Source organism: Epinephelus lanceolatus, chromosome 11 (assembly GCF_041903045.1).
Source record: "Epinephelus lanceolatus isolate andai-2023 chromosome 11, ASM4190304v1, whole genome shotgun sequence".
NCBI lineage: Eukaryota > Metazoa > Chordata > Actinopteri > Perciformes > Serranidae > Epinephelus > Epinephelus lanceolatus.
Window position 1 is genome coordinate 42570258 of NC_135744.1, and position 27178 is coordinate 42597435.

Sequence of the window (27178 nt, forward strand, 5' to 3'; positions counted from 1 at the left end):
CAATTAAAAAAAAAATCACAACTGATTGTGTCCCCCCCAAACTTGTCATCAGATCTGCACCCATGCCCAGGGGAGATGAAGGGTTGGGTTGATGAGGAGATTCGGAGTGTGTGTGTGGGCTGACTGGTTCTGTAGGCAACTTTAACTGCTTTACTCTTATTGTCTTATTTTTTCATTCACTTGCAAAAGCAATATGGAACACTGTGCCTCATGATGATGTGCCAAAAAGAGACCCCATGGGTTCTTAAGGGGGATTTACTCTTGTGTGGCAGACCCTACGCACATGGCCTACACCTTTTGAGCATTTATACTTGTGTGGTGGTGTGTCTGTGTCACTGTGCAGTTACACCTCCAAAACACTAGTCGGCGGTGGAGGTTTCTGTGAAGTGCTGTCAAGTTAAAATGCATCAAACACACATTAAACGCGCATTAAACATGGCTTAATAGAGACAGTTTCAAACACAAGTACACAAATCAGCTTCACTATAACTCGCAGCATTCACAGACAAACACTTGCACTTGCCACTTGCCAGGATAAATCACACACAAGACGTAAAATGCTATTTTAGTGGAGGCTTTATTGTCTTCACAATTTATTTCTTATCTGTGAAATTAAAGTAAAAAGCTTTGTTTCCACTGAGGGAAATAAACAGGAGGTCTGCATTGCCGTGGCGTGTACATTTTTGGAGAGGTGCACATCAGGCTACGGTGTCGACACCGAAACTTCGCCTTTCCAACAGCATCGATTCAAGGCAGAAGTACTTTTTTTAAAATGGAGGGGCCCTCCACCAACTACCCTGGAGATAACGAAAGACGTCCGGGGCAATAGTGGAGATGTACTTCAGTTACGTTCAAAAACAATATAGGGTGTCAGTGGTGATTGTGTTTAATAGGTAAAGCAGCATAAATCTGTATCAGTTTAAGTGCTATCAGTTTTTCTGCTGTCCCTGTCCACCTCACTGAGGCTCTGGTGGTACTCCTGTCTGCTTCTCCAAACTGGGGGTAAGCTAACTGCCATCTACTGTATGTACACTGACTCCAGATAGGCAACAACCCTGCTTCAAAATACCAGCACTACCACTTGAAATTTTAATGTTTACTCAGTTCTTACATTACACAAGTTGTTCGGTGCACTCAGATGTTGAACTTTTGGATGGCACAAACCCAGAGTTCAAGTAATACCAGAGGAATATCTTAACATGTAAAGTGTAGATGACTTCTTTAAATACATTTGAATAATGAAAATTGGCAAACTGACAGTTTAAGTTTAAACAGTGAAACTTTTTTGTTATTCATGTTTTTAAAAGAAAAATGTGACTTTTTTGTGAATTATTGATTATTTTTCGTCTTTCTTTGCTGCATCACTGTTAACATAGCGCTAACTGCCCACTTTCCAGTCTCCACTGGTTAGCTAATGTTAGCCTCGGCCACTCTGCACTGCGCACCAACCATTTTGGGTGGGAGTCACTGGCAATTATGCTGCGTTCCAGGCAACCTGTAACTTGTGTGTTTACAACCTTCTACCCGTGAAAGTGCACTGGAACGGCAGTCAAACCCGTAACTTACCACCCGTGAACTCGTACCAGATCGATGTACTCCCAGTTATGCTTTCTGATGTCACACATCCCTCTAAACCAATGACCTTACTCCTCTAAACAACAACGGCAGCCCCATGGATGCAGTGTTGATGCAAGTGATACACGGTGAGAAATAGACATAAAATAACCCTAATGTTAACGCATTATTGGCAGCCGCTCTAACAGCTAGTTTCCAGTGCAAGAATAAATCAAAACAAAATACGTTTCCAAACACACAGATAACGTTAAATAAAAAGTATAAAAGCATCTGTGACCTTATGTGCCGTTTCTCCTCCGTTTCGCTCAAATGAGCAAGGAACCGGCACCTTTGGTGACAGAAGTGATCATAAACAAACATAAACCCCGCACGGTCCGCCATGTTGCTTTGACAGTTTGGCGTGACTTGCCTGGAATGCTATGAAGTCGTGAGTTGTGACTTGAAGTGGTGACTTACGGGCTCAGAAACTTGCCTGGAACGCAGCATTAGGCTACCGCTGGGAGTGCCATCCCTTCACTGGCACAGCACAACTGCAGAAACATGGTAGCCACCGCCAGTCTCCCCCCAGGTTGCCCCCGGTGACTAAGTGGCTTCATTTCAAGCCATAAAACCCACTTTAGCCTTGTGTTAGCACCATTAGCAGTGCTGTCACTGCTAATGGTGCTAACAGTAATAATATAGTTAACAATGCTAAACGGGGCTAAAAAACTGGCCCTCTTATTCACCAAGGCGACCTGTAGGGTTGGCACAATGTTTCCATAGCAACGCTGTTGAGTCAGGATGGCGTCACTAGCAGTAATTGCTGAATGAGTGGCAAAGCTAGCTACCACCACACTGGGTTGATGATGCGCAGTACAGTAGACTGACGAGTAGCAAAATTAAGTGTAATTATGTGTAAAGGGTCAAAAATATTCTCAATCCATCAAGATTATCTTTATATGTAAATATTTAGATGAATACATTAATGCTATGCTGTGATCCCATTTATACTGTACCTCCACAACATATTTATGTGTCTGTGCAGTATATATTTTGATAGGTTACAGTATGTTCATCATGTACCATGAAGTCAGAGTTTTACTTTGTTTTTGCTGCTGTGTTTTATTGATACTGTCGGAGTTGTTTGTTTTTATAAGGTGAAAAGCATAATATTAAAATAATGTTTTAAAGAAAAAACTTTAGATACAAGTTTCATTATTGTCATAATTCAGTGCCAGTATCATTTAAACCAAACACAAAGTTAAATCCTCACTCTCATGTGTCAGGAAACAAACTGTAATCAAACTGAAAGAGGATAAAAGAGTTTCTGAACATTTTTGTGGGTTTCAAAGTATTTGTTTTTTTCCCGACCTTGAAATTCTGAGTGTTTCAGTGGGAGGAACAAACAGGTTCATTCAGATCAGGCAGCACAAAGACAGTTGTTGGTATTTTAGTGGAAATGTAGACTTTGTGCTGAGAATATAATCGTTTGTAGAATATAATCTTTTTATTATAAAATGTCTCAGAACATCTGTTTATGTCAATCTGGTGATTTATCAGTAAGACCAAACTAAGTCAAAAATCCTCCTTAACGAAGGTTTAAATGTTCAGTTTGTGTTGTTGGGTCATTTCGGAGGACAGGACGGTGGAGGGTGACGTACCTCCATCTTTTACTTAAGTATAGGCACTGATACCACTGTGTAGAAATACTCTGTTACAGGTTAAAGTTCTCTGTTCAAAATATTACTTAAAGAAATATTCTAAGTGTTGTCAAAGCAAATAGACTGAATCTATTTTACAGTGTAAGTCTACGGGGAAAAATTCTTTTTGGGCCCATTGGCATCACATGACGGACCCTAGAGTTGTTAGACAGTTTTGCCTCTATGTCAGATTTGCTTTAAAGTCTGGTGCACTTCCTGAGAGCCTGGTGTCCATGATCGTGGTTGTCTTGTGGGAGGGGCTCATGACAGAGAGGGAGGAGCTGCTGGAGGAGCGTGTGTTTTCAAATTCTGCCCTTAATACGCCTCCACACTGGGGATTGCTGTGGTCAGGGGCATTATGTTTTTGGGTCACCTCTCCACACATATGTACATCTCATTCTCATGAACATGAGGGGATTTTTTTTTTCAGATTTGGCACAAACATCCACTTGGCCTCAAGACTGAGTTGATAAGAATTAGGTGGTTGAATGTCAGAGGTCAAGGTCACTAAAACCTTGCGTCCGTCTCATTCTCTATAATGCCACAATCACCTTAAGGGAATTTCTTAAATTTGGCACAAACGTCCACTTGGACTCAATGCTGTACTGATTAGATTATAGTGGTCAAAGGTCAAGTTCATTGTAACCTCGTCCATCTCATTCTCAGGAACACGATATTTGAAAAACACCTTAAAGAATTTTTTTCAAATTTGGCACAAATTAACATTTGGACTTAATATTGGACAAAGGTCACTGTGGCCTTGCATTTCTGAATAACACCATGAGGGAATGTCTTCAATTTTGACACAAACGTCCACATAAAGTCAAGAATGATTAGATTTTGATGGTCAAAGGTCAAGGTCACTGTGACCTTGCATCCACCTCGTTCTCGTAAACTCAATATCTCAATAAGGCCTTTAAGGAGTTTTCTCCAAGTAGGCATAAACATCCACTTTAATAAATAAATCTAGTTTATTTTCCCGGTGCTTATGGAAGCACAGATGAAGGGAGATGTTAACATGTAGCTTACCCTAATTGTAATCGAGTATTTCACACACTGAATAAAACGTTCTGCAGACCACAAACACATGTAGGATAAGAGTGTGTTTGATTTATTTAATTTGATTAAAACAAAATGTAGTTTCTGTGTTTTGTATCATAACAGTTTATGTGTGGTCCAGGTGTGAGCGAGGCTCTCTAGTCCAGGGTGTAGATGTTCTCCTGGACTGGTCTCCTCATCCGGATCTCATAGATGATGTGAGGAGGTTCTTCAGAGGAGAAACTGCAGGAGAACACAAAAGTTAAAACAGCAGCTCTCAGAGATTCTTGGTAAGATTAGCATTTCAGTAACTTTATAGAGAGCGGTTTGGAACAGAGATTGTGTCTTTTTTGAATCCTTACTAAACTGTCCGCAAACATTAATTTGAGCAAAAACTCCTAAATAGTAAACTTTTAACGTTGTGGAGACTTGATCCAGGTAGGGCGGCATGGTGGCGCAGTGGTCAGCATTGTTACTTCACAGCAAGAGGGTTTCTGGTGGCGGAGCCCTTCTGTGTGGGGTTTGCATGTTCTCCCCATGTCAGTGTGGGTTTCCTCCAGGTGCTCCAGCTTCCTCCCACAGTCCAAAGACATGCAGGTTAATTGGTGACTCTAAATTGTCCGTAGGTGTGAATGTGAGCGTGAATGGTTGTCTGTCTCTATAGCCCTGTTTCCACCAAACACTTCCGGTATAGTACCTTTGGAACCAAAAGTAACCCTGTGGGCGGGGTTGTTGTCACTCACTGCTCCGTCCAGCACTCGCTGTATTTCCTCATCAGCGGTGACACAGATGGAAGTCTGCACCTGGTTTATCGTCCACAGAACGAGGCTGCACGCCCACATTTTCACAACAAAATAGAACAGGCTGCAGTGAGAGTCTCTCTCCATGGGATATTTAAAAATAGCAGCTTTGTGCATTTAGTCCTTCTCAGGCAAGCTCAGGGGTTTAGTGTTGCTGTAGCCCACAGGAAGTGAGGATTAGAATATATGCATGTCACATAACCCGGTCGAAAGTAATATGTAATTTAAAATGCTTGAAGATCCACTCGTTACTAAAAGTGTCTGTCATCCAAAAGAGACAATAAAAACTAAAGTGATGGTCAAAGTTGTCACAGTGAAATTTAAGGTGTGCTGATGGATTCACGTCATCAACTCATGCACTGAGTAACATTACAAGTTAACGTTCCACCTTAAAAGTTGTCGGCCCAGTGAATTATTTTTCTCAGACTCCAGCTGCTACAGTTTACTAATAAAACTCTCCACAGTATGAACAGTGGTTACATGAGCCTCAAAACCAGACACAACTCAGCCCTGAGCAGAGTGAGCGTCCTCTACTGACCAATCAGACTGCAGTGTTCACAGCTCCACCTTTTAGTACCAGATCTGTGTGCTAGGTACCCCAACAGAGGGGGGACCAAACATGGGGACGCTAAGGAACGCTTCTGTTGGTACAACCGAAAACAGAAAAAAAGCATACCGAACTCAACCGTACTGGACTGCTTGATGGAAACGAGGGTTATATGTCAGCCCTGTGATAGTCTGGCAACCTGTCCAGGGTGTACTCCACCTGTCGCCCAATGTCAGCGGAGATAGGCTCCAGCACCCCTGCAGCCCCTAACAGGATGAGGGGTTAGGATAATGAATTAATTGATCCCGGCAGCTTTAAATCTAAATACATTTACTCATGTTCTGTACTTCAGTTGAGGTAGACATTTTACTGATTATACTTAACATAGTTTTACTGAAGGGCCATTTTCAGTGGAGGATTTAACTCAGTGTTACTCCACTGCCAATCTCTTGGTGTTGAACATGTCTGATGTCCAACATGGTTTTATTCTTTTACTGTCTGGCCGTCTCTCCTCTGTTAATCACTACAGTCTGCGTCACTGGCCCATGTTGAACTCACCAGCCGGTCTTTAAGGCTCTTCTGTAAATTCCACCTGGAGAAAGAAAATTAAGATATGATTTACAAACTTCTTAAATCTGCAGACTCTGTGTGGGTAGGGTTTTTTTTCCCTATTTTCTGTCATATATGTCATGTTACAGTGAACAATGTTCATGTTAGAAAAGTTCAGAGTTTTAAATAACATAAACAAATGTAAAAGTCATCTCTGCAAGTAAAAATCTCAGGTTTCAGACCTTTCTGAATACTGACATACACAGCTACATGTAGCTACATGCTAACATCAGGGAAACATGTAATCTTGGTCACTGATGTCTTTAAGTGTTGCCAGATTTTGGACCATATTCCTGCTGGAGCATGTTGGGTTGAGTTTAGAAGCTTTTTTTGGTGATTTTTCACGGTAGAAAGTGTCACAATACACAGTGATTTCCTGACTACAATTACACAGCTACATGTAGCTACATGCTAATGTCAGGGAAAATTGTAATCTTGGTTTTCAGTGTTTATGTCTCCCTGATTTCGGATCAGATTCCTGTTGGAACATGTCCAATTACATTGAGAACCTTTTATTGTCAATTTTCAACAGTATGCTGCTTTACTCAGTTATAGACATTCCTCAGCTGTAAGTACACTGATATATGTAGCTGTGTAGCCTACTAACTTATGGGAAACATGTAACCTTGGTTGCAGATGTTGTTAATTTCTCCCTGATTTCAGATCAGATTCCTGCTGGAACATGTCCGGTTGTGTGAAGAAGCTTTTATTTGTGATTTTCAACGATAGAAAGTGTTCCTTTACTCTGTTGCAGTCATTGTTTGGCTGCACGTACACTGCTACATGTAGCTACATGCTAACGTTCTGGGAAACATCTAAACTTGCTTGCTGATGTTGTTAATTTCTCACAGATTTCAGATCGTATTTCTGTTGGAACATCTCCAGTTTTGTTTCAAAGTTTTTATTGGGGATCTATAATTGTAGAAAGTTTGACCATACACAGTCATTCCCCAGCTGCAAGTACACTGCTTCATGTAGCTGTATGCTAACATCAGGGAAACATGTAACCGTGTTTGCAGATGTTGTTAATGTCTCCCTGATTTCGGATCAGATTCCTGCTGGAACATGTCCAGTTGTGTTTAGAAGCTTTTATTGTTGATTGTCAACAGTCGAAAGTGCTACTCTACTCTGTTACAGTCACTGTTTGGCTGTACACTGCTACAGGTAGCTACATGCTAACGTCAGGAAAATATGTAAGCTTAGTTACTGATGTTGGTAGTTCCCTACAAATTTCAGATCATATTCCTGCTGGAACATGTCCAGTGTTGTGTTGTTTCAATGTTAAAAAAAAAATGAAATGCTGCTTTACTCTGTAACAGTCAAGTTCACTGCTACATGTAGCTACATGCTAACATCAGGGAAATTTGTAATCTTGGTTTTCAGTGTTAATATCTCCCTGATTTCAGATCAGATTCCTGCTGTAACATGCGTTTATTGCAGATTTATTTATTTTATTTTATTGTTGATTTTCAATGGAAGAAAGTGCTGCTTTGCTCTGTTACATTCATTCCCTGGCTGCTAACCAATCAGAGCAGACTGAGCTTTTTGGGGAGGGGGGCTTAAAGACACAGGCATTAAAACGGAGAGTCTCAGACAGCAGGTGAATTCAGGTGTTTCAGCACAGACAGTATGAGGAGAATAAGGTGTTTTCTGAACGCTAAAGCATGCAAACATGTTCTAGTAGAAACCAAAGTTACAACAAACTGTAAATGAGCAGAAGAGGTCCCTTTAAGTACTTCAGTTACAAGTAGTTTGAAACAAAGCATGATAGTTAAAAATATTGTATGAATATTGTGGTGAACAAGAGGAAACGTACGTTTGAAGGCCAGAAAGAGAAAAACTCCCGCCAAGATCAGCAACACAGTGAGGGAAAGAGACAGGACGGGAACATTGATCTGAAGGGACAGAGACGGCAGAGACTCCTCCACCTGACATAAGACAGAGACAGAGAGTTATAATCCAAAGATTATGGCAGATATTCAACATGACAACAGAAAGAAATAAACAGGAGAATAAAACCCTGTAAAAGCTTTCAGTCTGTATTAGTCTCCATTAAAAGTCAAAGTGTGCTAAATGATCTGTTAGAACTTCCTGTTTGCACATTGATGAACAGACAACTGTCACTGGATTACTTTGATACTGAAGAAAACTTAAAAACATAATTCATCGGCAAGTTCTGCAGCCTCTTTTTTCTGATATTTAAGTGGATTACAACTGTATAGAATCTTTTAGGATAGACGTCACAAAGACATCATGTTATTATCTGGAGGTGCAGCTGCCTCTCCCCCACAGGGCTGTAGGCTCCATAGGAGTGTTAAAATGTGTTTGTCTTGTTGTGTTATTGGGAGCCAGAATAGAAGGAGTCATGGCTCAAAACCAGCCGCCACTGCCCGTCAACAAAAACAAAGACAACTATGGTTAAATGTGATAAGACCAAAGGACTGGACGGAGGCCATCATCAAAAATGCTCACATGTGCAGCGCACACTTCATATCAGGTTAGGGAAAAAGTATTTCCTGTTGTAGGGATGAATAAGGTTATGTGTATTAAGGGTTATCATGTCCACCTCATCAGAAACTGGGGAGGGATTAAGAGGAATATTGGATTTCTCTGGAACGCTAACTTTTTAGCACATTAGCTAACGTTAGCTTCCATAGCAAAACAAACAAGTGTCGTCCTCCTTTGTAAGATTGGCACAGTAATCAACCACAAACCAGATATAATTTCAGTGGACAAGAGCAGCACGGTAAAATTAGGAGAGGCCGGCAGAGAATACCGGAAACAGTAACGTAGACATCATCGGCATTCAAAGGTAAAATATTTTAATTTTTTGTTGCCCTCCTCAGTGGAACATACAACCAGATGTTAGGTAGTGCCCTTACACAAGGTGAAAACACTGGTGATCTGAACAGTTACCAGACATTAGCAGAAAAAATAATCATTTAAACAAGAAATACTAAATAATTTTATTCAATATATTTTATTCGAGCCTTTAAAAACAATATGGTGTCACCATAGCAACATACTGCATGCATGTATAGTTTTACCATCACGTAAATTTACTTTCCTAAACGTAACCTACGTAACTTTACTTTCAATTCAATTCAGTTCAGTTTTATTTTCAAAGCCCAATATCACAAATCACAATTTGCCTCAGAGGGCTATATTTAACCTACCTAACTTTACTGAAGCTGATCTACGTATATTTACTTTTCTAAACCTAATCTACGTAACTTTACTTTCCTATACTTAACCTACATAACTTTAGTTTCCTACAACCAACCTACACAACTTTACTTTTCTAAACTTAATCTATGTAACTTTACTAAACCTAATCTACCTATCTTTACTTTATACTTAACCTACGTAACTTTACTTTTCTAAACCTAACCTACATAACTTTACTAAACCTAACCTACATTACTTTCCTAAACCTAGGTACATAACTTTTCTTTCCTACAACCAACCTACGCAACTTTACTTTTCTAAACTTGATCTATGTAACTTTACTAAACCTAACCTACCTATCTTTACTTTATACTTAACCTATGTAACTTTACTTTTCTAAACCTAACCTACATAACTTTACTAAACCTAACATACATTACTTTACTTTCTTAAACCAAGGTACATAACTTTTCTTTCCTGCAGCCAATGTACGTAATTTTACTTAATTTTACTTTTACTCTACTGTTAACCTATGCAATTTTACTTTTCGAAACCTAATCTACATAACTTTACTAACCTAACCTACGTAAATTTACTTTTCTATACTTTGCTAACATAACTTTACTTTTCTACAGCTAACCTACATAATTGTACTTTTCTAAACCTAACATACATAACTTTACGAAACCTAACCTACGTAACTTAACTTTCATACACCTGTCTTTTAGTTTTACCTTACAGAAGGTTTTTTTCCATCTGCCTTCTACTGTCTGAATCCATGTGAATGTAACATTTTGCTAAGCTAACAATCTGCTGGCTGTAGCTTCATATTTCACATACAGACATGAGTGGTATTATTGCCTTTATTATTATTATTATTGTTATTATTATTATTAATATTAATTATATTATTTCTGAACTAGGTCTTATCCTGAATGTAGCATTTTTTTTATTAAGATGTGGGATATGCTGATGTCTGGATATGTAAACTGCAATGTTTTGTGCATGGAAATGCAGTCAGTCTGAATATCTGACTCTCAGGTAGAAAGATAAGAAAAGGTAGAATTCACATATGTTTGATACATTTGTGTATTTTCCTAAATGAATGTATGTTTAATGGGGTTGTCCCCATGTTCCCAGGGTCTGATGTCTCTTGACATGAATTAACATTGTCAGATATTTGTAAGGGTTATTTTCACAGTTCAAAATGCTAAAGAACAAAGTCAGATCAAAGTTTCAAATGCGGTTTGAATGGTAACAATTCACTCAGCCACATCAATGACTAAAGAACAAAAAGGAACACCATCTTCCTCAAAAGTTTGAGGGCGAAGCCTTCAGGGAGTAAAACATCAGTCGGCTGAAAGCTGAAGGTGATTTCAAGGTGTGGTTACTCACAGTGATGGTGTCGGAGCGCAGCAGGGTGGAATTCCTCCTCAGAAGATCCAGCTGAGACGATAGCAGGGATTTCCAGTTTACTATGGAAACAGAAAGACATTCAACGTCTCATAATTCCAAAGCCCCAGTAGTCTGAAAAATGACCAAAACCCATTGGTCCATCAGACATTGGGACTGATCTTCCCTTCATCCAGGACCTGTACCGGTTGAGGATCAGGAAATAGGCAGGAAACATCAGTGTAGACTCCTCACACCCCGGACACAACCTGTTTAAACTCCTCCCCTCCGTTAGGCGCTACAGAGCACTGTTCACCAAAACCACTGTCACAAAGACAGTTTCTTCCCCCAGGCTGTCGCTCTGATGAACTCCTAACAGTCACAGATATATATATATTTGTATATTGTATATTCTGTATATTCCACTTCTTGTCTATATTTGAGTATTGAGTATTTCTGTCAATTCTGGTACATTGAGAGCAAGTCTACCGGAGTCAAATTCCTTGTATGTACACATGAACTTGGCAAATAAAGCTGATTCTGATTGAGTCTGATTCTTTTGCCTATAAAATTGGAAAGTCCAATGATGTGATTCTGCATAATAACTAACCATGTGCTTCGCTTTAGTAGAGTGACTATTCCGTATTATCAGTGAAACAGTCCTTTAGAACAATAAACATTTGTATTTGAGATACGAGGCTATCGGGACGAATGGTTTTTGGTCCAATGGACATTTTTCAGACTACTGTGGCTTTTGAAATATTACCTGTCAGAACAATGTTATGGCAACTTTGACACACCAACAGTATTACTGAACAGTGTTTGTATCAGTTAGTAGAATCAGTGGAACTTGTAAGTGAACCTCTAACAAACAGGGGGACAGGTAATGAAACTATATGCAGCATTTAAAGGGGAACTCTGGTGTTTTTCAACCTGGACCCTATCTGTATGTTTTTGTGCCCAAGTGTCTCACTGGAGCAGCAGTTTTTGAAACTGATCCAGTATTGACAGAGAACACTGCAGCGGTGAAACAGCCTGTAAAGTAACCGCTCAGGGCACATTCACGCTGCAAATTTACATCCTTAAAAATGTTTGTTTGCCACTGACAGGCTCGGATTATTATTCTGAGTATCTGACAATATTATGGAGAGGATGCAGAAATTAAACATTTTTTTGTACCTTTCGCTTGTTAAGTTCTGTTTGGTGTCTCCAAGTCTGGCTAAAGAATTTGCATTCTTAAATCTTGCAGCCTTTTTTCACATTAAATTAAATCCGTTAAATATTTAGCCATGACATTAAAAATAAGATATGCCTTGTGAACTCTAACACAACAAACCAGGCACTCCTCCCTCCAACTCTCACTAACGTTTCCACCTTTTTCTTCGTGCAACAGGTCACCTCTCACGACAACTAACCTATGGCTAAGCCCCGCCCTCAAACACAATGAGCCAATCACAGTGCGTATAGCCATTCCCATACACTGGGACATTCTCTGCCTGGACGTCTATTGAAATGCATTACAGAAAGTCAGTTTGTTCGGTTTTATGAGCTTTTTCTGAGATTTGAAGTTTAAAAATGGTCAAACGGTGTGCATGGGGTACATGCAACTCTGACACAAGGTATCCTGAGAGGCTGGGCGACCAGGTGTATTTTTTACACTTTAAACCACATCTCAAGCGAGAAAAGTGTCTCCTTTGGATAAAGTTGTGTGGTAACGTTAGACCACAACATCAACTCAACGTGAATAAGATTAACAATGATGTCTACATCTGTTCTAAGGTAAGTCAACATTGTGTTTGAGGCAACATATTGTCACTTTGCTGGAAAGAAATATAAAGTTATCTTTAACATCTCTAGCTAACGTTAGCTAAAGTTAGCCTAACGTTAGCTCCTAGCTGCGTTGTTCATCATGTCACCTTGTTTGCTGGGAGTTCATTAGCCTATTTTGTTCTAGTTTTGTACTTTGGTGATCGTACATCATTGTTAGCTGTTGTCCAAAGGGCTCTAGTTAAGCTAACGTTAACTTCTGGAGCTTAGCTTCATTAACTTATCTGTAATGGCAGAGATAACAAAGGTTGGCAAACGTTATGCTGAATGATTCAGTGTAAATACTGTAGCACCAAACTAACGGAGAGACTCTCTTGGTAAAGATGGTAAAAAGGCCGTTATCCTTTTCTCATATTCTGAGTCAAAAACCTTAACTTCAGTGGCACTTTAACTTGTTGTCTTTGATGGTGATGGCAACCAGATGCGGTTCACAAGCGCACAGTGTGACCTGTAAATTTTGGCTTGTAATTTAAGCTTTTCATCGAGCTTCTCAACAATAAAATGATGAATATATCCCTCCAATGCGTAGTTTAGGCCCTTTTGGTTACTTCTCAATGACATCTGATCGTTATGTCCCCAAAAATCATCAGTTGCCTCCTGTGAAATGCCGTGTACTGTGACACCTGCCATAGCGCCGCTCACTGAATGTTGATAGTTTGTCCAGGTGAGTGGAGGGGGCGTGGCTTAGCCATAGGTCAATTCAGAATGAGACTTATCCTTCAGCGAGACTTGGGCGCAAAACAAACCGGAACAAGTCAAATATTCAGAAAAAAAACCATGTAATCTTTCTGCAAGATCCTTCCCATAGCACTGTCAGTGCCAGATAGTGGCAGAAACAAACACTTGTAGTGGACGTAAATTGACAGGGCGCACCTGTCCGGAGTGGTTTGCATTGCAGACTCGTTCAGCGCTCTCTGTCAATACTGGATCAAAAATCGTTGTTCCCACGAGTCACTTAGTCCCAAAAACCTGGGAAATTAGGGTCCAGGTTCAAAAATTCCAAAGTTCCCCTTAAATATAACTTTCTTTTAATGTGCAAAGTTTCCTTCAGTCCTGACAGGATGATCACAAATGCAACACATCAGTCAGAGAGACCTCAAACTTCTCTTCTCTGCTTACCATCCTGAGTAACATCTCATTTCATATGTAGTACTCCACTCATGGCTCTGACGATGTTACTTGTAAAAAACGACTTATCAATGAACCCAGTTCATCATCAGTATAGGTATTATCCAGGATCAGCGTTAGGTTCAGTGAGGCCAGGTGACCCAGAGAGAGACAGACTTTATGGTTCAGGCCTCTGTGAGCAGCAGGTACATGAGTGGCTCACCTGTAGTGGCCGACGGCTCCGTCACTTGACTGGTAGTTGTTGACGTGGTTGTGGTTGGTGGAGAACTGGTGACCGGAGCTGAGAAGTTAAAAAAAAGACAGATTAAACCACAGATCTGATTTAATCAGATTTACAGAGCTGAGATTCAGGTCTTTACACACATATGGATGTTTTTAAAAACTGACATTTTCCTCCAGAAAAAGCTGAGAAAATGCATTTTTATCAAAGACAGTCATTTTCAAGTATAAAATCAATTTCACATATAAATTGTATGTTTTTTCTCATTTCTTACATCAGTTTGAATTATATTAATTAAAATGCTAATGATGATAATGATAATAATGATAATATTGTCTTTGAGGTATAACAGCAAGACACGTTGTCACGTTCAGTGTTCTGTTGTCTCCATCTCCTCTGTGGTCGTCTTGTCCGTGTGTCACTGTCACCGTCATAGTGATCTTGTTTCGTCCCACCAGACTTGGTTGTTTCTTCGTCCAAATCAGATTCCGAATGTTGATCAAAACAGGAAGTGTCCGAGTCTAAGTCCATCAACGTTCCATGGCTTGTGCAACCGTAAACTTCCGTCAGCACCGGGATCTTGGTGCGGTTTACCAGCGGCTATGTCTCCTCTGTCAACATCATCTTCTTCTGGTTTCCAGTGGATCTTCTTTATTTTTTTGCACACGGCAGTGCTGTTATATTTCACAAGATGTGTAACAGCGCCCCCTATCTTATAACAATGAAAGGAGGGATTGCCAGAATATCTCGTCAATGGCGTTAACCAACAGTTAAGTTAATCACACATTCACTCCGCTCGGCGCTCTGCTGCTCCGTCTCCACAGACAGAGTGTCCAGAGTGCGCTCTGCCACTCTGAGAGTGCGCTGCTCTGGATAACCCAACACTACATTCAGACAGCGCTCCCAGTTTATCAACGCTCCAGTTTGTGTCAGAGTGCGCTCCCACACTCACAATGAGTGTTTCTGAACGCACCACTCACATCATCTTCCTCCATCGTCTAAAACAAGACAACACAACTTGTTAACTAGCGCTAGCTAATGTCTGTGGAGAACTGTTTTGCCTCCAGCCAAGCCCCGCCCACCAGAATACATCACACTGTTTACAGTGTAAGGGTCTACTGTCTGAAGAAAAACTGTGAAGCTGCTCTTTAATTGTAAAGTGTGGCTCTGCTCACCTCTGACCACCCTCAGGTTCATGATCACCTTCTTGTCGTTGAAGATCCCGTCGATGTCCACCCTGCAGCAGTACGGCCCGCTGTCCGTCCGCCTCACGTTCAGGATGTCCAGGTCCAGTTGTCCGTCCAAGACATCCCCCGTCAGCCGGTATCGGTCCGACACCTGCAGCACCGGGGTCAGATCACCATCAGTATCTCTACTCATGGTTTGTTTTATGTCAGTGTGAAGGTGAAGCCTGACCTTTGAGATGACACCGTGCTCGTCCGTCTGCACCAGGATGTTGCTGCACCAGAAGGTCCCGCAGCCACGACCCCAGCAGACCCGACTCAGACCGAACCGCTTCACCGAGTACTGACAGGACAGAGAGGCCACGCCCCCCTCCGCCACTTTAAAACAGGACACAGATGAAAACTGTCCACCTGCAGCAGAGAGGCCAGAGCCAGAGTAAAAGATATGTTCACTACGTGTTCATGTGCACGCCAACAGACCAAAACAGAGTGGCTTGTTTGGTACTAATACGACACTGTACACCAGCACGGAGGTATTAAAAACAGTTAGGTATTATCAAAATATACGTTGTAATTATATACTTTAAACAAACATAAGTGAAAGAATTCATTCTGCAGAATAATATATATTAATTTACTGTATTATAATTATTGATGCCTTATTGTGTTCGTCACTTTAATGTTGCAGCTCATTTTATGACTTTATAAACTGCAGCTTTGTTTCTTCAATAATAAAATATCATTTTTTTTATTGATTATATTTTGTATCAATAATCTGAATCTGTAAAGTCACTAAAGCTGTCTGAGAAGCAGTGGAGGAGAAGTATAACGTATGAGAAGACTTACAGAGGAGTACAAATGCTTCATATTTGCATTCAAGCATATTATAGAGTAAATGTACTCGATTACATTCCACCACTGCTGTGTTGTGATGTCAGCAGGTTGTGTCTCACCTGACAGGACGAAGAGGAAGATGATGAAGGTCTGAGGCGTTGGACAGCGGCGAGGCGAGACGGCAGCCATCCTGTGAGTGTGTGAGTGTGTGTGTGTGTGTGTGTTCATTGTCCAGTTAGACGACACAGTGTGTCTCTGTGACGGAGCTGAGGGAGGGGTCAGAGACACACACTGTGTGTTTGTGTGTGTGTGTGTGTGTGTGTGTGTGTGACGTCTTGATGATGAAGTCTCCATTGATTCTTTAATGTCATGAAAAACTAAAGTGGTTGTTAAATTTTAGTGAGTTTCAGTCGGCTGAAAAGACTGAAAAGGATTTGATTTCTCCAGTAGTATATTTGATATACATATATACTATAATATACACTACAAAAACAATAAACAAAATTTTACAAGACTAAAAATTACAACAATAAAATGTTAAAGAAATCATTAAATAAGAGTTAATAGAGCAAAATTAAATAATATAAAAAAAACAATAGACAAAATGTACAATTGTAATAAAGTAAATACAATTTACTAAAACTTACAATAAAGTGTGATAAAAAATAATAAAACAAAATCAATATGAAATAAAATAAGAACAAATAAAATTCTGCAAAAATAAAAATTAATTATCAAAGTTAATTATGACTAAAAGGCAATAGAACAAAAATAAATTTATAATTAAAAAACAAAAACAACAAGTTGAATTTCTAAGACAAAAAAATTTTCAACAATAAAATGTTACTGTAAAAAAAATAATAAAAATAATAATAAAACAATACAAAAATTCAAAGTAATATTTTAATAAAAGCCGATTGAGGAAAATCAATAAAAAATTAAAAAGGCAAAATAATTTAATAAAAGACTAAAAATTACAATAAAATATCAAAATTAAAAAAATATATAATATTAAAGGCCAATAAAAGAAAATTCATAAAAAAAAAAAATAAATAGAACATTTTTAAGACTAAAAATAAAATGTTTTTTAAGTGATTAATAAAAGTCTATAGATTAAAATAAAATATTACGAAATGAAAATGAAAATAAAAATTAAAAATGAATAAGAAGAAATACAGTTTCTTAAAAAAAGTTTAAGATTCATAGACATGTAAAACTTTAAAATGAATTCTTTAAGATGCAGTTTTTCAGTGCAGTGTTGCTCCGAAGATGTGTTTGTCTGTTGTTTGTAAATGTGAGTGCAGCACTGCTCCTGACCTCCATCAGTTTATGTCTTGTTTTTTTTTTTTTTTTTTAAGATTATTTTTTGGGCTTTTTGCCTTTAATTGACAGGACAGTGTGAAATGGGGAAATAGAGAGAGTGGGGGGAGGACATGCAGCAAAGGGTTGCAAGCCAGAATCGAACCTGCGACCGCTGCAGCGAAGCATTGCCTCTGTACATGGGGCGCCGGCACTATCCACTACGCTACCGACGCCCCAGTTTATGTCTTGTTGACTCGTGCAGACTCTGATATTCATAAACACAATAATCCAAATTAAGTTCGTTCATATTATGTCTCCATTTATTTCTTTACTCTGAACATGGAAAGTTTTTGGAGGATTTTTAAGGTTTAAAAGTTTCTGTTTTCTGATGAATGTCAAGAAAACAAATTAAACGACTATAAGAGTGTGAAAAGACGATCAGTTTCCACTGATAGAAGGAAATACTGGAGTACAAAAGGACTTTGTCTCTGTAACACACACACACACACACACACACACACACACTGACGCTGGCTGTGTGGAGACATCGCAGAAACACAGAGGACTCATTATTCACATCAAATATTTCTGTTTTCACTCCCCTACGTCTCCATTTCTCCCAAACTGACTATTTGGGAGGTTTAAAAATAATTAAACCAAAAAACGTTTGAATTTGATTAAATGACATTCATGTACCTTTGGAGACATTAAGGTTTCCATTTTTTTTTTAAATTTTTTTTAAATAAAAGAAGAAGAAATAAAAAGGAAAAAGTTAATATGCATAATGATTTTTTTTTCTGTCACAAGATGAAAACAATGGAAAACATTTTAAAGAACTGCCTGAAAATTAGATGCAGTACTTATCAATAATCCCAATGTTTCAATTTACAATACTCATAAATATACAATACTTAGGCCTATCAATATTTAATACTGTCAGTAATCAGTATACCCTACTTATCAATATACTAAATGTATAAATATTCAATACTCATCAATACAATACTTATAAATATATTATAATGAGACCTATCAATATTCAATACTTATCAATAGACAATGCTTATAAATAAACTTTATTTAGGCCTATCAATATACGATACTTATCAATATAACCTACTTATCAATAGACAATACATGGAAATGTGCAGTACTCATCAATATACCCTACTTCTCAATATATGAAACTTAGGTCTATTAATATACAATACTTATCAATATACAATACTTATAGATATATACTATAATGAGGCCTGTCAATATACAATACTTATCAACATACCCTATCAATCAATAGACAGTACTAATCAACAGACAATACTTACAAATATATAATACTTATCAATATACCCTATTAATCAATAGACAGTACTAATCAATAGACAATACTTACAAATATACGATACTTATCAATATCACCTACTTATCAATACACAATACTTACAAATATACTTATCAATATACCCTATTAATCAATAGACAGTACTAATCAATAAACAATACTTACAAATATATAATACTTATCAATATACCCTATTAATCAATAGACAGTACTAATCAATAGACAATACTTACAAATATATGATACTTATCAATATACCCTATTAATCAATAGACAGTACTAATCAATAGACAATACTTACAAATATACGATACTTATCAATATCACCTACTTATCAATACACAATACTTAAAAAATGTATGATACTAAGGCCTATCAGTATACAATACCTATCAATATACCCTACTTATCAATATACCCTATCAATCAATAAACAGTACTAATCAATATACGATACTTATCAATCTAACCTACTTATCAATACACAATACTAAAAAAATGTACGATACTAAGGCCTATCAATATACGATACTTATCAATATACAACACTTGGAAATATGCAGTACTCATCAATATACCCTACTTCTTAATATATGAAAATAAGGTCTATTAATATAAAATACTTATCAATAAATACTTAGGCCTATCAATATACGACACCTATCAATATATGATATTGATCAGTACAGGTTTGACTGCTGAGAAATACTAAAAGTATAAATGTGAGAAATAATAATTGAATGAATGATGTAATTATTAAAAAGCTGAATGAGTGAATGTGAATGCATGAAATATAATTCCTCTCACGATGTGAAGGAGCTAAAGACAATATTGATCCAGAGGACAAATATTGGAGATCAAACAGGGAGAGAAGCTGCAGGATAAAAACATGACAGCACCGTGTTTGATCACATCAGAGAGGAGAACATGACTCACACGCCACAGACACGTCTCATGTTTCATGTGTTCACCGTCACAGACGTCTGAAATCAACACGGAGAGAAACCGTACGACACGTGGACGCTGCAACAAGTTGAGATTGAGAAGACAGAGTGTGGACGTACGAGACACGTTTCAATATATCAATACAGAGCTCATTAACTGTGGCGGGAACATGTCGGTAAAACTGAGACTCTGAGGAACAGGAAGACGTTAGAATAAAAAATAAAATGTGTTTCTGGTGCACAGTAAAGTACATTAGCTGACAAACTGTAAATGTGTGTGTGTGTGTGTGTGTGTGTGTGTGTGTAATGAGAAAGATTTAAACAGGTTATAAAACACTAAGTGAAATTATATGTAAAGGTTTAAAGAGTTTCAACATCTGTCTGATGAGCTGTGATCATGCGTGTCTCATGTTTCCTTCAGGGCCAGCTGTTGTAACTTCAGTGACCCTCTGACTTCTCCTGTAGCGCCATCATCAGGTCAACGTGTGAATGTGTCAAATGATCAAATACCTGCAGAGCTGATGACCTTCAGCCTCAGCTGGACGACTCTCTGATATTTGACCTTTAATTCAAACCAAGAAAAACTCCTCAAAAAACTCTTTAACCTGGACACACAGGAAGTAGATGTTGTGTGAACAGGATGAACCGACACAGTGAGAATGGACAATCAATCAAAACATAAAAATACTACTAGAAATAATAATAATATTAATAATATAAAGAAGAAGAAGAGCACTACCACTACTAACACATAAAAACTATGGCTAATTAAAATAATAAAAGTATTTGTAATAATTAAAGATAAGAATAAAAGTGTTACTACTACTAAAATAAAGTGCCATTAACAACATTAATAAAAATAGTACTACTCATAAATTAAAGTACTTATAATAGGTAAAGAATAAAAGCTCTACTATTACTAAAAAAAATAACATTACTATTAAGAAAAATAGTACTAAGAGGCAAAGTTCACCCTGGACAGGTCACCAGACTATCACAGGGCTGACACATAGAGACAGACAACCATTCACACCTACACCAATTAACCTGCATGTCTTTGGACTGTGGGAGGAAGCTGGAGTACCTGGAGGAAACCCACGCTGACACGGGGAGAACATGCAAACTCCGCACAGAGAGGCTCCTACACCTGGGATCGAACCAGGAACTCTCTTGCTTTGAGGCAACAGTGCTAACCACCACACTACCGTGCCGCCCTAGTATTAGTATTGTCATTGTTATTATAATATAGCACTACTACTTACATAATAATAATAATAATAGTACTAATAAAAATTGAAAGTACTACTTATAATTAAAGATAATTAGTCCTACTAAACTACTACTGAAAAGTGATGGTTAATGTGTCTACTGAATAAATAATGAAATATGGATAATCAGGGAGACCAGATTATAGATATAGATTATTGATACATTAGTGATAGATTGTAAACATTATATAAAGAATCTGGATGAGGGCGTGGCTCTGAGCTGTTGCCAGGTAACCAGCAGACACACAGCGAGAGGACGTGTGTCGTTCAGTGTTTGTGCAGAGTAAAGCAGCAGGACAGTTAAAGTACCTGAGACTTTACTGTCCACATCTGTCGGTCATTGATTAAACAAGCTGATGATGTTTCATCACAAATGATCAATGAAAACTCTTCAAATCAGTCCCATAGATTCATACTGCCACCTGCTGGTACTCACTGGATGGATGGATGGGTGGATGGATAGATAGATAGATAGATAGATAGATAGATAGATAGATGGATTTACTGTCAGTCTTTATTTGTTGAATGTTTGTTAGGACCCCCTCGAAAACAAGATGATGCATCTCAAGGGGTTTATCCTACCCTACAATAAATTTCTACAATAGATGGATAGGTAGATAGGTAGATAGGTGGATGGATGGATGGATGGATGGATGGATAGGTGGGTGGATGGATGGATGGATGGATGGATGGATGGATGGATGGATGGATGGATAGGTGGATGGATGGATGGATGGATGGATGGATGGATGGATGGATAGGTGGATGGATGGATGGTTGGGTGGATGGATGGATAGGTGGGTGGATGGATGGATGGATAGGTGGATGGATGGATGGATGGATGGATGGGTGGATGTGTTGGGGTCAGCATATATTTACCTCACAAGGCGGCACCATATGTGTTGGGGTCAACACCTTAGGCTTCACACATCTGTCGGTCATTGATTAAACAAGCTGATGATGTTTCATCACAAACAATCAATGAAAACTCTTCAAATCAGTCCCATAGATTCATACTGCCACCTGCTGGTACTCACTGGATGAATGGATGGATGGATGGATGGATGGATAGATAGATAGATAGATAGATAGATAGATAGATAGATAGATGGATGGATTTACTGTCAGTCTTTATTTGTTGAATGTTTGTTAGGACCCCCTCGAAAACAAGATGATGCATCTCAAGGGGTTTATCCTACCCTACAATAAATTTCTACGATAGATGGATAGGTAGATAGGTAGATAGGTGGATGGATGGATGGATGGATGGATAGGTCAATTGGTGGGTGGATGGATGGATGGATGGATGGATGGATGGATGGATAGGTCAATTGGTGGGTGGATGGATGGATGGATGGATGGATGGATGGATGGATGGATGGATGGATGGATGGATGGATAGGTGGGTGGATGGATGGATGGATGGGTGGATGTGTTGGGGTCAGCATATATTTACCTCACAAGGCGGCACCATATGTGTTGGGGTCAACACCTTAGGCTTCACACGGAGGCACCAAATATGTTGGGGTTTAATTGGCTATCGGAAATAATTAATAATTATTATTAATAATTAATAATTATGTTAAATAATGTGACTTAATTAACATTAAATCACCTCGTGGGGCGAGTTTGGTTAATAATTAAATTAATGACAACAATCAAAACAGTAACGCCTGAAGGATTTCAGAGTTCTTGACACAGCAGAGGTTGACTATTCATTCACTCTTGTGCAACATTAAACAGACAGCAAGTATGATTCCAAAGAATTATATTTATTCACAAATTAGCAAAGCAAACCAAAACACACAAATTCTAACTAAGTATATACAAGCTTGGTGTGTATATGTGTGTGTGTGTGTGTGTGTGTGTGTGTGTGAGAGAGAGAGAGAGAGAAAGAAAGAAGAGAAAGACAAAGGCGGTGTGGTGATCAAGTAGCCGTTTGGCCTACAAAACAAAATGGCTGACAATAGAGAACTACCAAAATGGCCGAATCAAGGTTGGCTTCAGGGGGAGGTATTTGTCTGACCGTGTGGTCAGGACAAAGACAAAGGAAAAGAAGCGGGAACTTTGATATGCCTGTTTGGATGTAGCTCTGTTGAAAGCCTATTTGTTAATGAGTCTATGTCAATGTGATAGGTGTTGCAAATGGTCTGGATTGGTGCAGAGATTGTTTAGTTGCATTTAGGAATCTGTTTGTGAACAGTATTAGCAAACTAAACACTAATCAATGACCTAACTGCAGTCTACCGTATATTTCCAAATACTCGCCGGGCACCTAGTAGCCGCTGGGGGTTTGACCCCATTTTGCGTAATAAACGCCAGTCCGATTAAACACACGGGCGATTATTTCCTCATTCATTGCCTCATGGCTGTCCCTCCTTGAGGGACTGTTTGCGCTTTTACGCACGGGTCGGTGGTGAAGTGGTGCACATGACTCGTGCTACGGATGGACGGACGGACAGACAGCCACGTATCTAAAACAGGTAATACATCTGGCTACATCTTTCCCACATCAAATATCTGTGATCACCTACACCTGCGTGCGTAAAAGCGCACACAATTCTGTGTCCTCTCACTGTGGATGCTGTGATTTGATGGCCCGGTACTCATTGTAGCCCACTCTTATAAGACCCAATAATAATAAGTGACTGTGGACCTATATGCCATGCCTTTTAATGAAATTACCAGAGGAGTTTGCTGAAAAACAGGTAATGTCAGCCTGAATTACTCACGTGTGTCCCCGGTGAAAATCGCTGACATGCATGAGGAATACAGCTTCTACAGACTCACCACAGCTTACTGTCAGGACTCAGGGACCAGAATTCAGGATGGTGGACCGTCGGAATGGCGATATTTTGGTGTGGCGGCCTGTAACTGTTGGTTAAATGGCCCGTTCAGTTGGTATTCGGATAACTGGGGCTTTACTCTTATAATGCAATAGCACCACCCAGCGGTGAAACCCGTGTACACGTGTACACGAAAAAAATGACCCATTCTAAATGTTTAGAGATTTTTGTACACAAACTCACCTCTACATTATACAGTATTTTTGCACTAAAAAACATACTGGACAGGAACTGTAACCAAATAATGGCCTGGTGCAGGTCGGTGCAAAAAAAAAAGCCTTGAGCAAATAGCCCCTGGTTCTTTTAAAGGCCTGGGGTCAAAATCGATTTTGTGAAATAAACGCCCAGGCTACTATTTGGAAAAATACGGTATCACAACAATAACTCAGTAAACAGTATCAAATCACATACAACAAGTTAAACAGTCTTGCTCAGCCTGTAAAGCTGTGATAAGCTATGCCCAGTTGTTACATTACCGATCCTCGAATGGATGGAAGAAAGAGTCACTTGGTGGTGTGCTGCTTTGTTAGCCGGCAGAAGAAGGCTGGGAAGATGGTTCCAGCTGCAGTCTTTGTGGTGTCCTTTGTTCCAAAGGTTCTGATCCGAGGAAGCTGGTCGCTCGGGGTCCTTGCGGAGTTAGACGCTGGGTGCTAACTCACTTAGTTCCTTGTTGCTGGAAAGCTGGTTGTAAACTTTGTGTTTGCAACTCTACCTTTCTGTTTCAGGTCAGAGAGTCTGTGATCAGTTGTCCTCCCTTTAGTGGTTTGGGGCTGTGGAGCCAGAGTCTGGGCCTCTGCAGTTCCAGGCCCAACCAGAAAGAGGTGGGAGCTGCTGAAGCTCCAGGGCAAGAAGAGGGAGAAAGCTTGGCGGGAGCAGACCTTGGGTGCGTCCCAAGTCTCTTATTTTTATAGTGCTACTGCTAGCTCCTCGCTTGAACCGGAAGTCGTTCGAGGTCCGCCATCTTCTAGGCTGTCCCAAGTCTCTTATTTGTGTAGCGAGGAGCTAGCAGCAAGCTTTAAGCAGCTACGAGCTAGGATGGTCGAGAGGTTCCTGAGGTGAGACCTCCTGTGGAGATGGGTGTCACTTAGCTCTCTTTGTTTGAAGAGCGTGCAGAGGAAAAAGCCTTGAAATCAGTAATGATTTTACCAAATGAGTAATCATCTGTGGTCCTGTGAATCCCAACAGATGGATGGATGGATGGGTGGGTAGATAGATAGATAGATAGATAGATAGATAGATAGATAGATAGATGGGTAGATGGATCGATAGATAGATGGGTGGATGGATAGATAGGTTGGTCGGTGGGTGGGTGGGTGGGTGAGTGGATGGATGGATGGATGGATGAATCGATAGATTGATAGATAGATAGATAGATGGATGGATGGATGGGTAGGTCAGTTGGTGGGTGGGTGGGTCGGTTAGATAGATAGATACATAGATAGATAGATAGATAGATAGATAGATAGATAGATGGGTAGATAGATGGATGCCAACACTTAAAAATGTTTCCACCTAAAGAAAGTAAAAATATGTAAGATGAGTTTGACGTGAACTTTAAACCTGCGATAGTCATGAAATGTAACACTGTTCTGAGTTGAGTGGAAAGCGTTGGTTTAATGACATCCAAAAATAAAGCAAATTAAAAGTTCAGTGACATCATAGATTTTAGAAATTGCAAAAAGTGTAAAAGTTAAGGGGGATATTAAAAAAAGAAAAACCCTTAAAGTGTAATGTATTTTACTGTTTTCCTCTGCCTAATCACCTCAACAGTCAATCACTGTCACTCAGCTTCATCATAAACTACTGTGAAATGTGTATTTCTGCTGCTTAAACTTTGAATTTGTATTTTCATCAGCACTGAGTGTAGGGGAGTATGATGTCCAGCAGGTGGTGCTGCTGCATCAAATATGTCAAAGGGGCTCATGTTCATGGTTTGTGTAAGATAAGATAAGATAAGATAAGTTGACCCTTTATTGAGCCTGGCCAATAAGTAAAGTTTATAAAATAGAATTTAGAATATAATAATAATAATAAATTATAAAAGAGTAACTAGACCCAGAACCATAACTAGTTGCACTAGAAACAGGAAAGTGTTGTTTAGAACCAGAGAATGCAGTTTCTGAAGAAATTGTGGGTGTGAATGCTGCATACTGAAAAGCTGATGCTACACTGCAATGCTGGCTTTAATGTGTCAGAATAAGATGAAGTGATAGGAGTAGTTGAAAAAGTGGAACGGGGTCTGAGTATGAATGTCATTGAAAGGCTGAATGACACCAATACTGTGGAATATTCTAAGGTTTTTGAAAAGCTGACACTACACTGCAATGCTGGCCTAAATGTGTGAGAAGGTGAAGTACTGAGAATTGTTTTGTGTCTGATTTAAACATTCTCCCCTTCCACTTGAATGGGGGAAAGAAAATCCTAAAAATAATTAAATTGATGAAGCAAAAATAGGTGCCTGAAGCCGAGCCAGACGGCTCCAGACCTTGCCTTCAACGTCTTTGACTGGACTCGCCTTTGCTCAAATTAGTATCTTAGAATACAGAAGGCTGGTGTTCAGAAAATCACTGGAGACACGTAGAATCAGATGCAACCGAGTTTAATGTGTTCACAAGCAACAACACATACATCTCATGAGTCAAGCTCCGGAACAAGACTGAAGTTTCACTCTCTGCGCTCTCCCTTTTATGCTGGTGAATCTCTACCTTTTTCTTTTAGCCCCTCCTACTTGAGCCCGAACATTCTGCTGAATCATGTCTTAACTGTGTAATCTTTTCTAGCCACCTTGGGTGTGGTTCATACAGGTGTATCAGGCTGTAGCAGCCTGGGCTGGAGTTCCCTAAACTTCCCCACCCTTATGTTCGAGCCAAGTCCCACTTCATGTTTTTAAAAACATTGAATCTTAGGGACTCTCCATTTAGTCCCCAGTGCTTACACGCAATACATGTGTGTGAATGAGTACAATACATGAATACATGAAACAATGTGTTAAATGAGTATTTTAACTTTAACATATATTCCAACCTTAATCAACTTATGCCAGTGAATATCTACTTATTATTATTTTGATGACTCTTTGCAGTTAAAGCTCGTTTTACACTACAAAACATTTTGGAAAGTATGAAGTTATGAATGACAAAGTCATCACCAGAATGTCCTAACTGAGCTGAATATTTTGATGTTTGAATGAAATTTATAAGTTGAAAAGTGTGTTAGGAGAAGAGGAGCAAAAAGTGGGAGGAATAATAATAATAATAATAACAATAATAATAATAATAATAACATACCACCAACTGCAACCGTGTACAATAGTTCATATTATAGTATGGGATATTAAGTAATAAGTAATATGTGCTGATGTAGTACACAGTATAGTAGTACAGAATATAAAAGGCTTATATGAGCAGAGTGGAAGCTCAGAGTGATGCCACACCTTCATATAAAAGAGGTGTGGCTTACGTTTGTTTTCCTGCTG

The 27178-nt window shown here is 39.0% G+C and overlaps 1 protein-coding gene across 1 annotated transcript; it reads right to left on the reverse strand.

Annotated features, from left to right (window-relative positions):
- Positions 1 to 4344: 4344 nt before the first annotated feature.
- On the reverse strand, positions 4345 to 16326 carry timd4 (T cell immunoglobulin and mucin domain containing 4). Its single transcript, XM_033610223.2, has 8 exons — positions 16121 to 16326; positions 15400 to 15578; positions 15159 to 15321; positions 13966 to 14043; positions 10812 to 10891; positions 8065 to 8176; positions 6198 to 6231; positions 4345 to 4535 (listed from the first exon to the last, which is right to left on the reverse strand). The coding sequence occupies exons 1-8, from the start codon at positions 16227 to 16229 to the stop codon at positions 4451 to 4453; spliced, it is 840 nt and encodes a 279-aa protein (XP_033466114.2). The 5' UTR covers positions 16230 to 16326; the 3' UTR covers positions 4345 to 4450.
- Between the last annotated feature and the right edge of the window lie 10852 nt (positions 16327 to 27178).

What these genes read in the sequence shown, in the direction of transcription:
- timd4 (XM_033610223.2), bottom strand. Translation starts at nt 16,229, where the DNA reads ATGAACACACACACACACACACACTCACACACTCACAGGATGGCTGCC. An exon ending in GAACCTGAGGGTGGTCAGAG is followed by an intron (nt 14,044 to 15,158) that starts GTGAGCAGAGCC and finishes TTAACTTCTCAG; the next exon opens with CTCCGGTCACCAGTTCTCCA. An exon ending in TCTCTTTCTGGCCTTCAAAC is followed by an intron (nt 6,232 to 8,064) that starts GTACGTTTCCTC and finishes TTCTTTCTCCAG; the next exon opens with GTGGAATTTACAGAAGAGCC.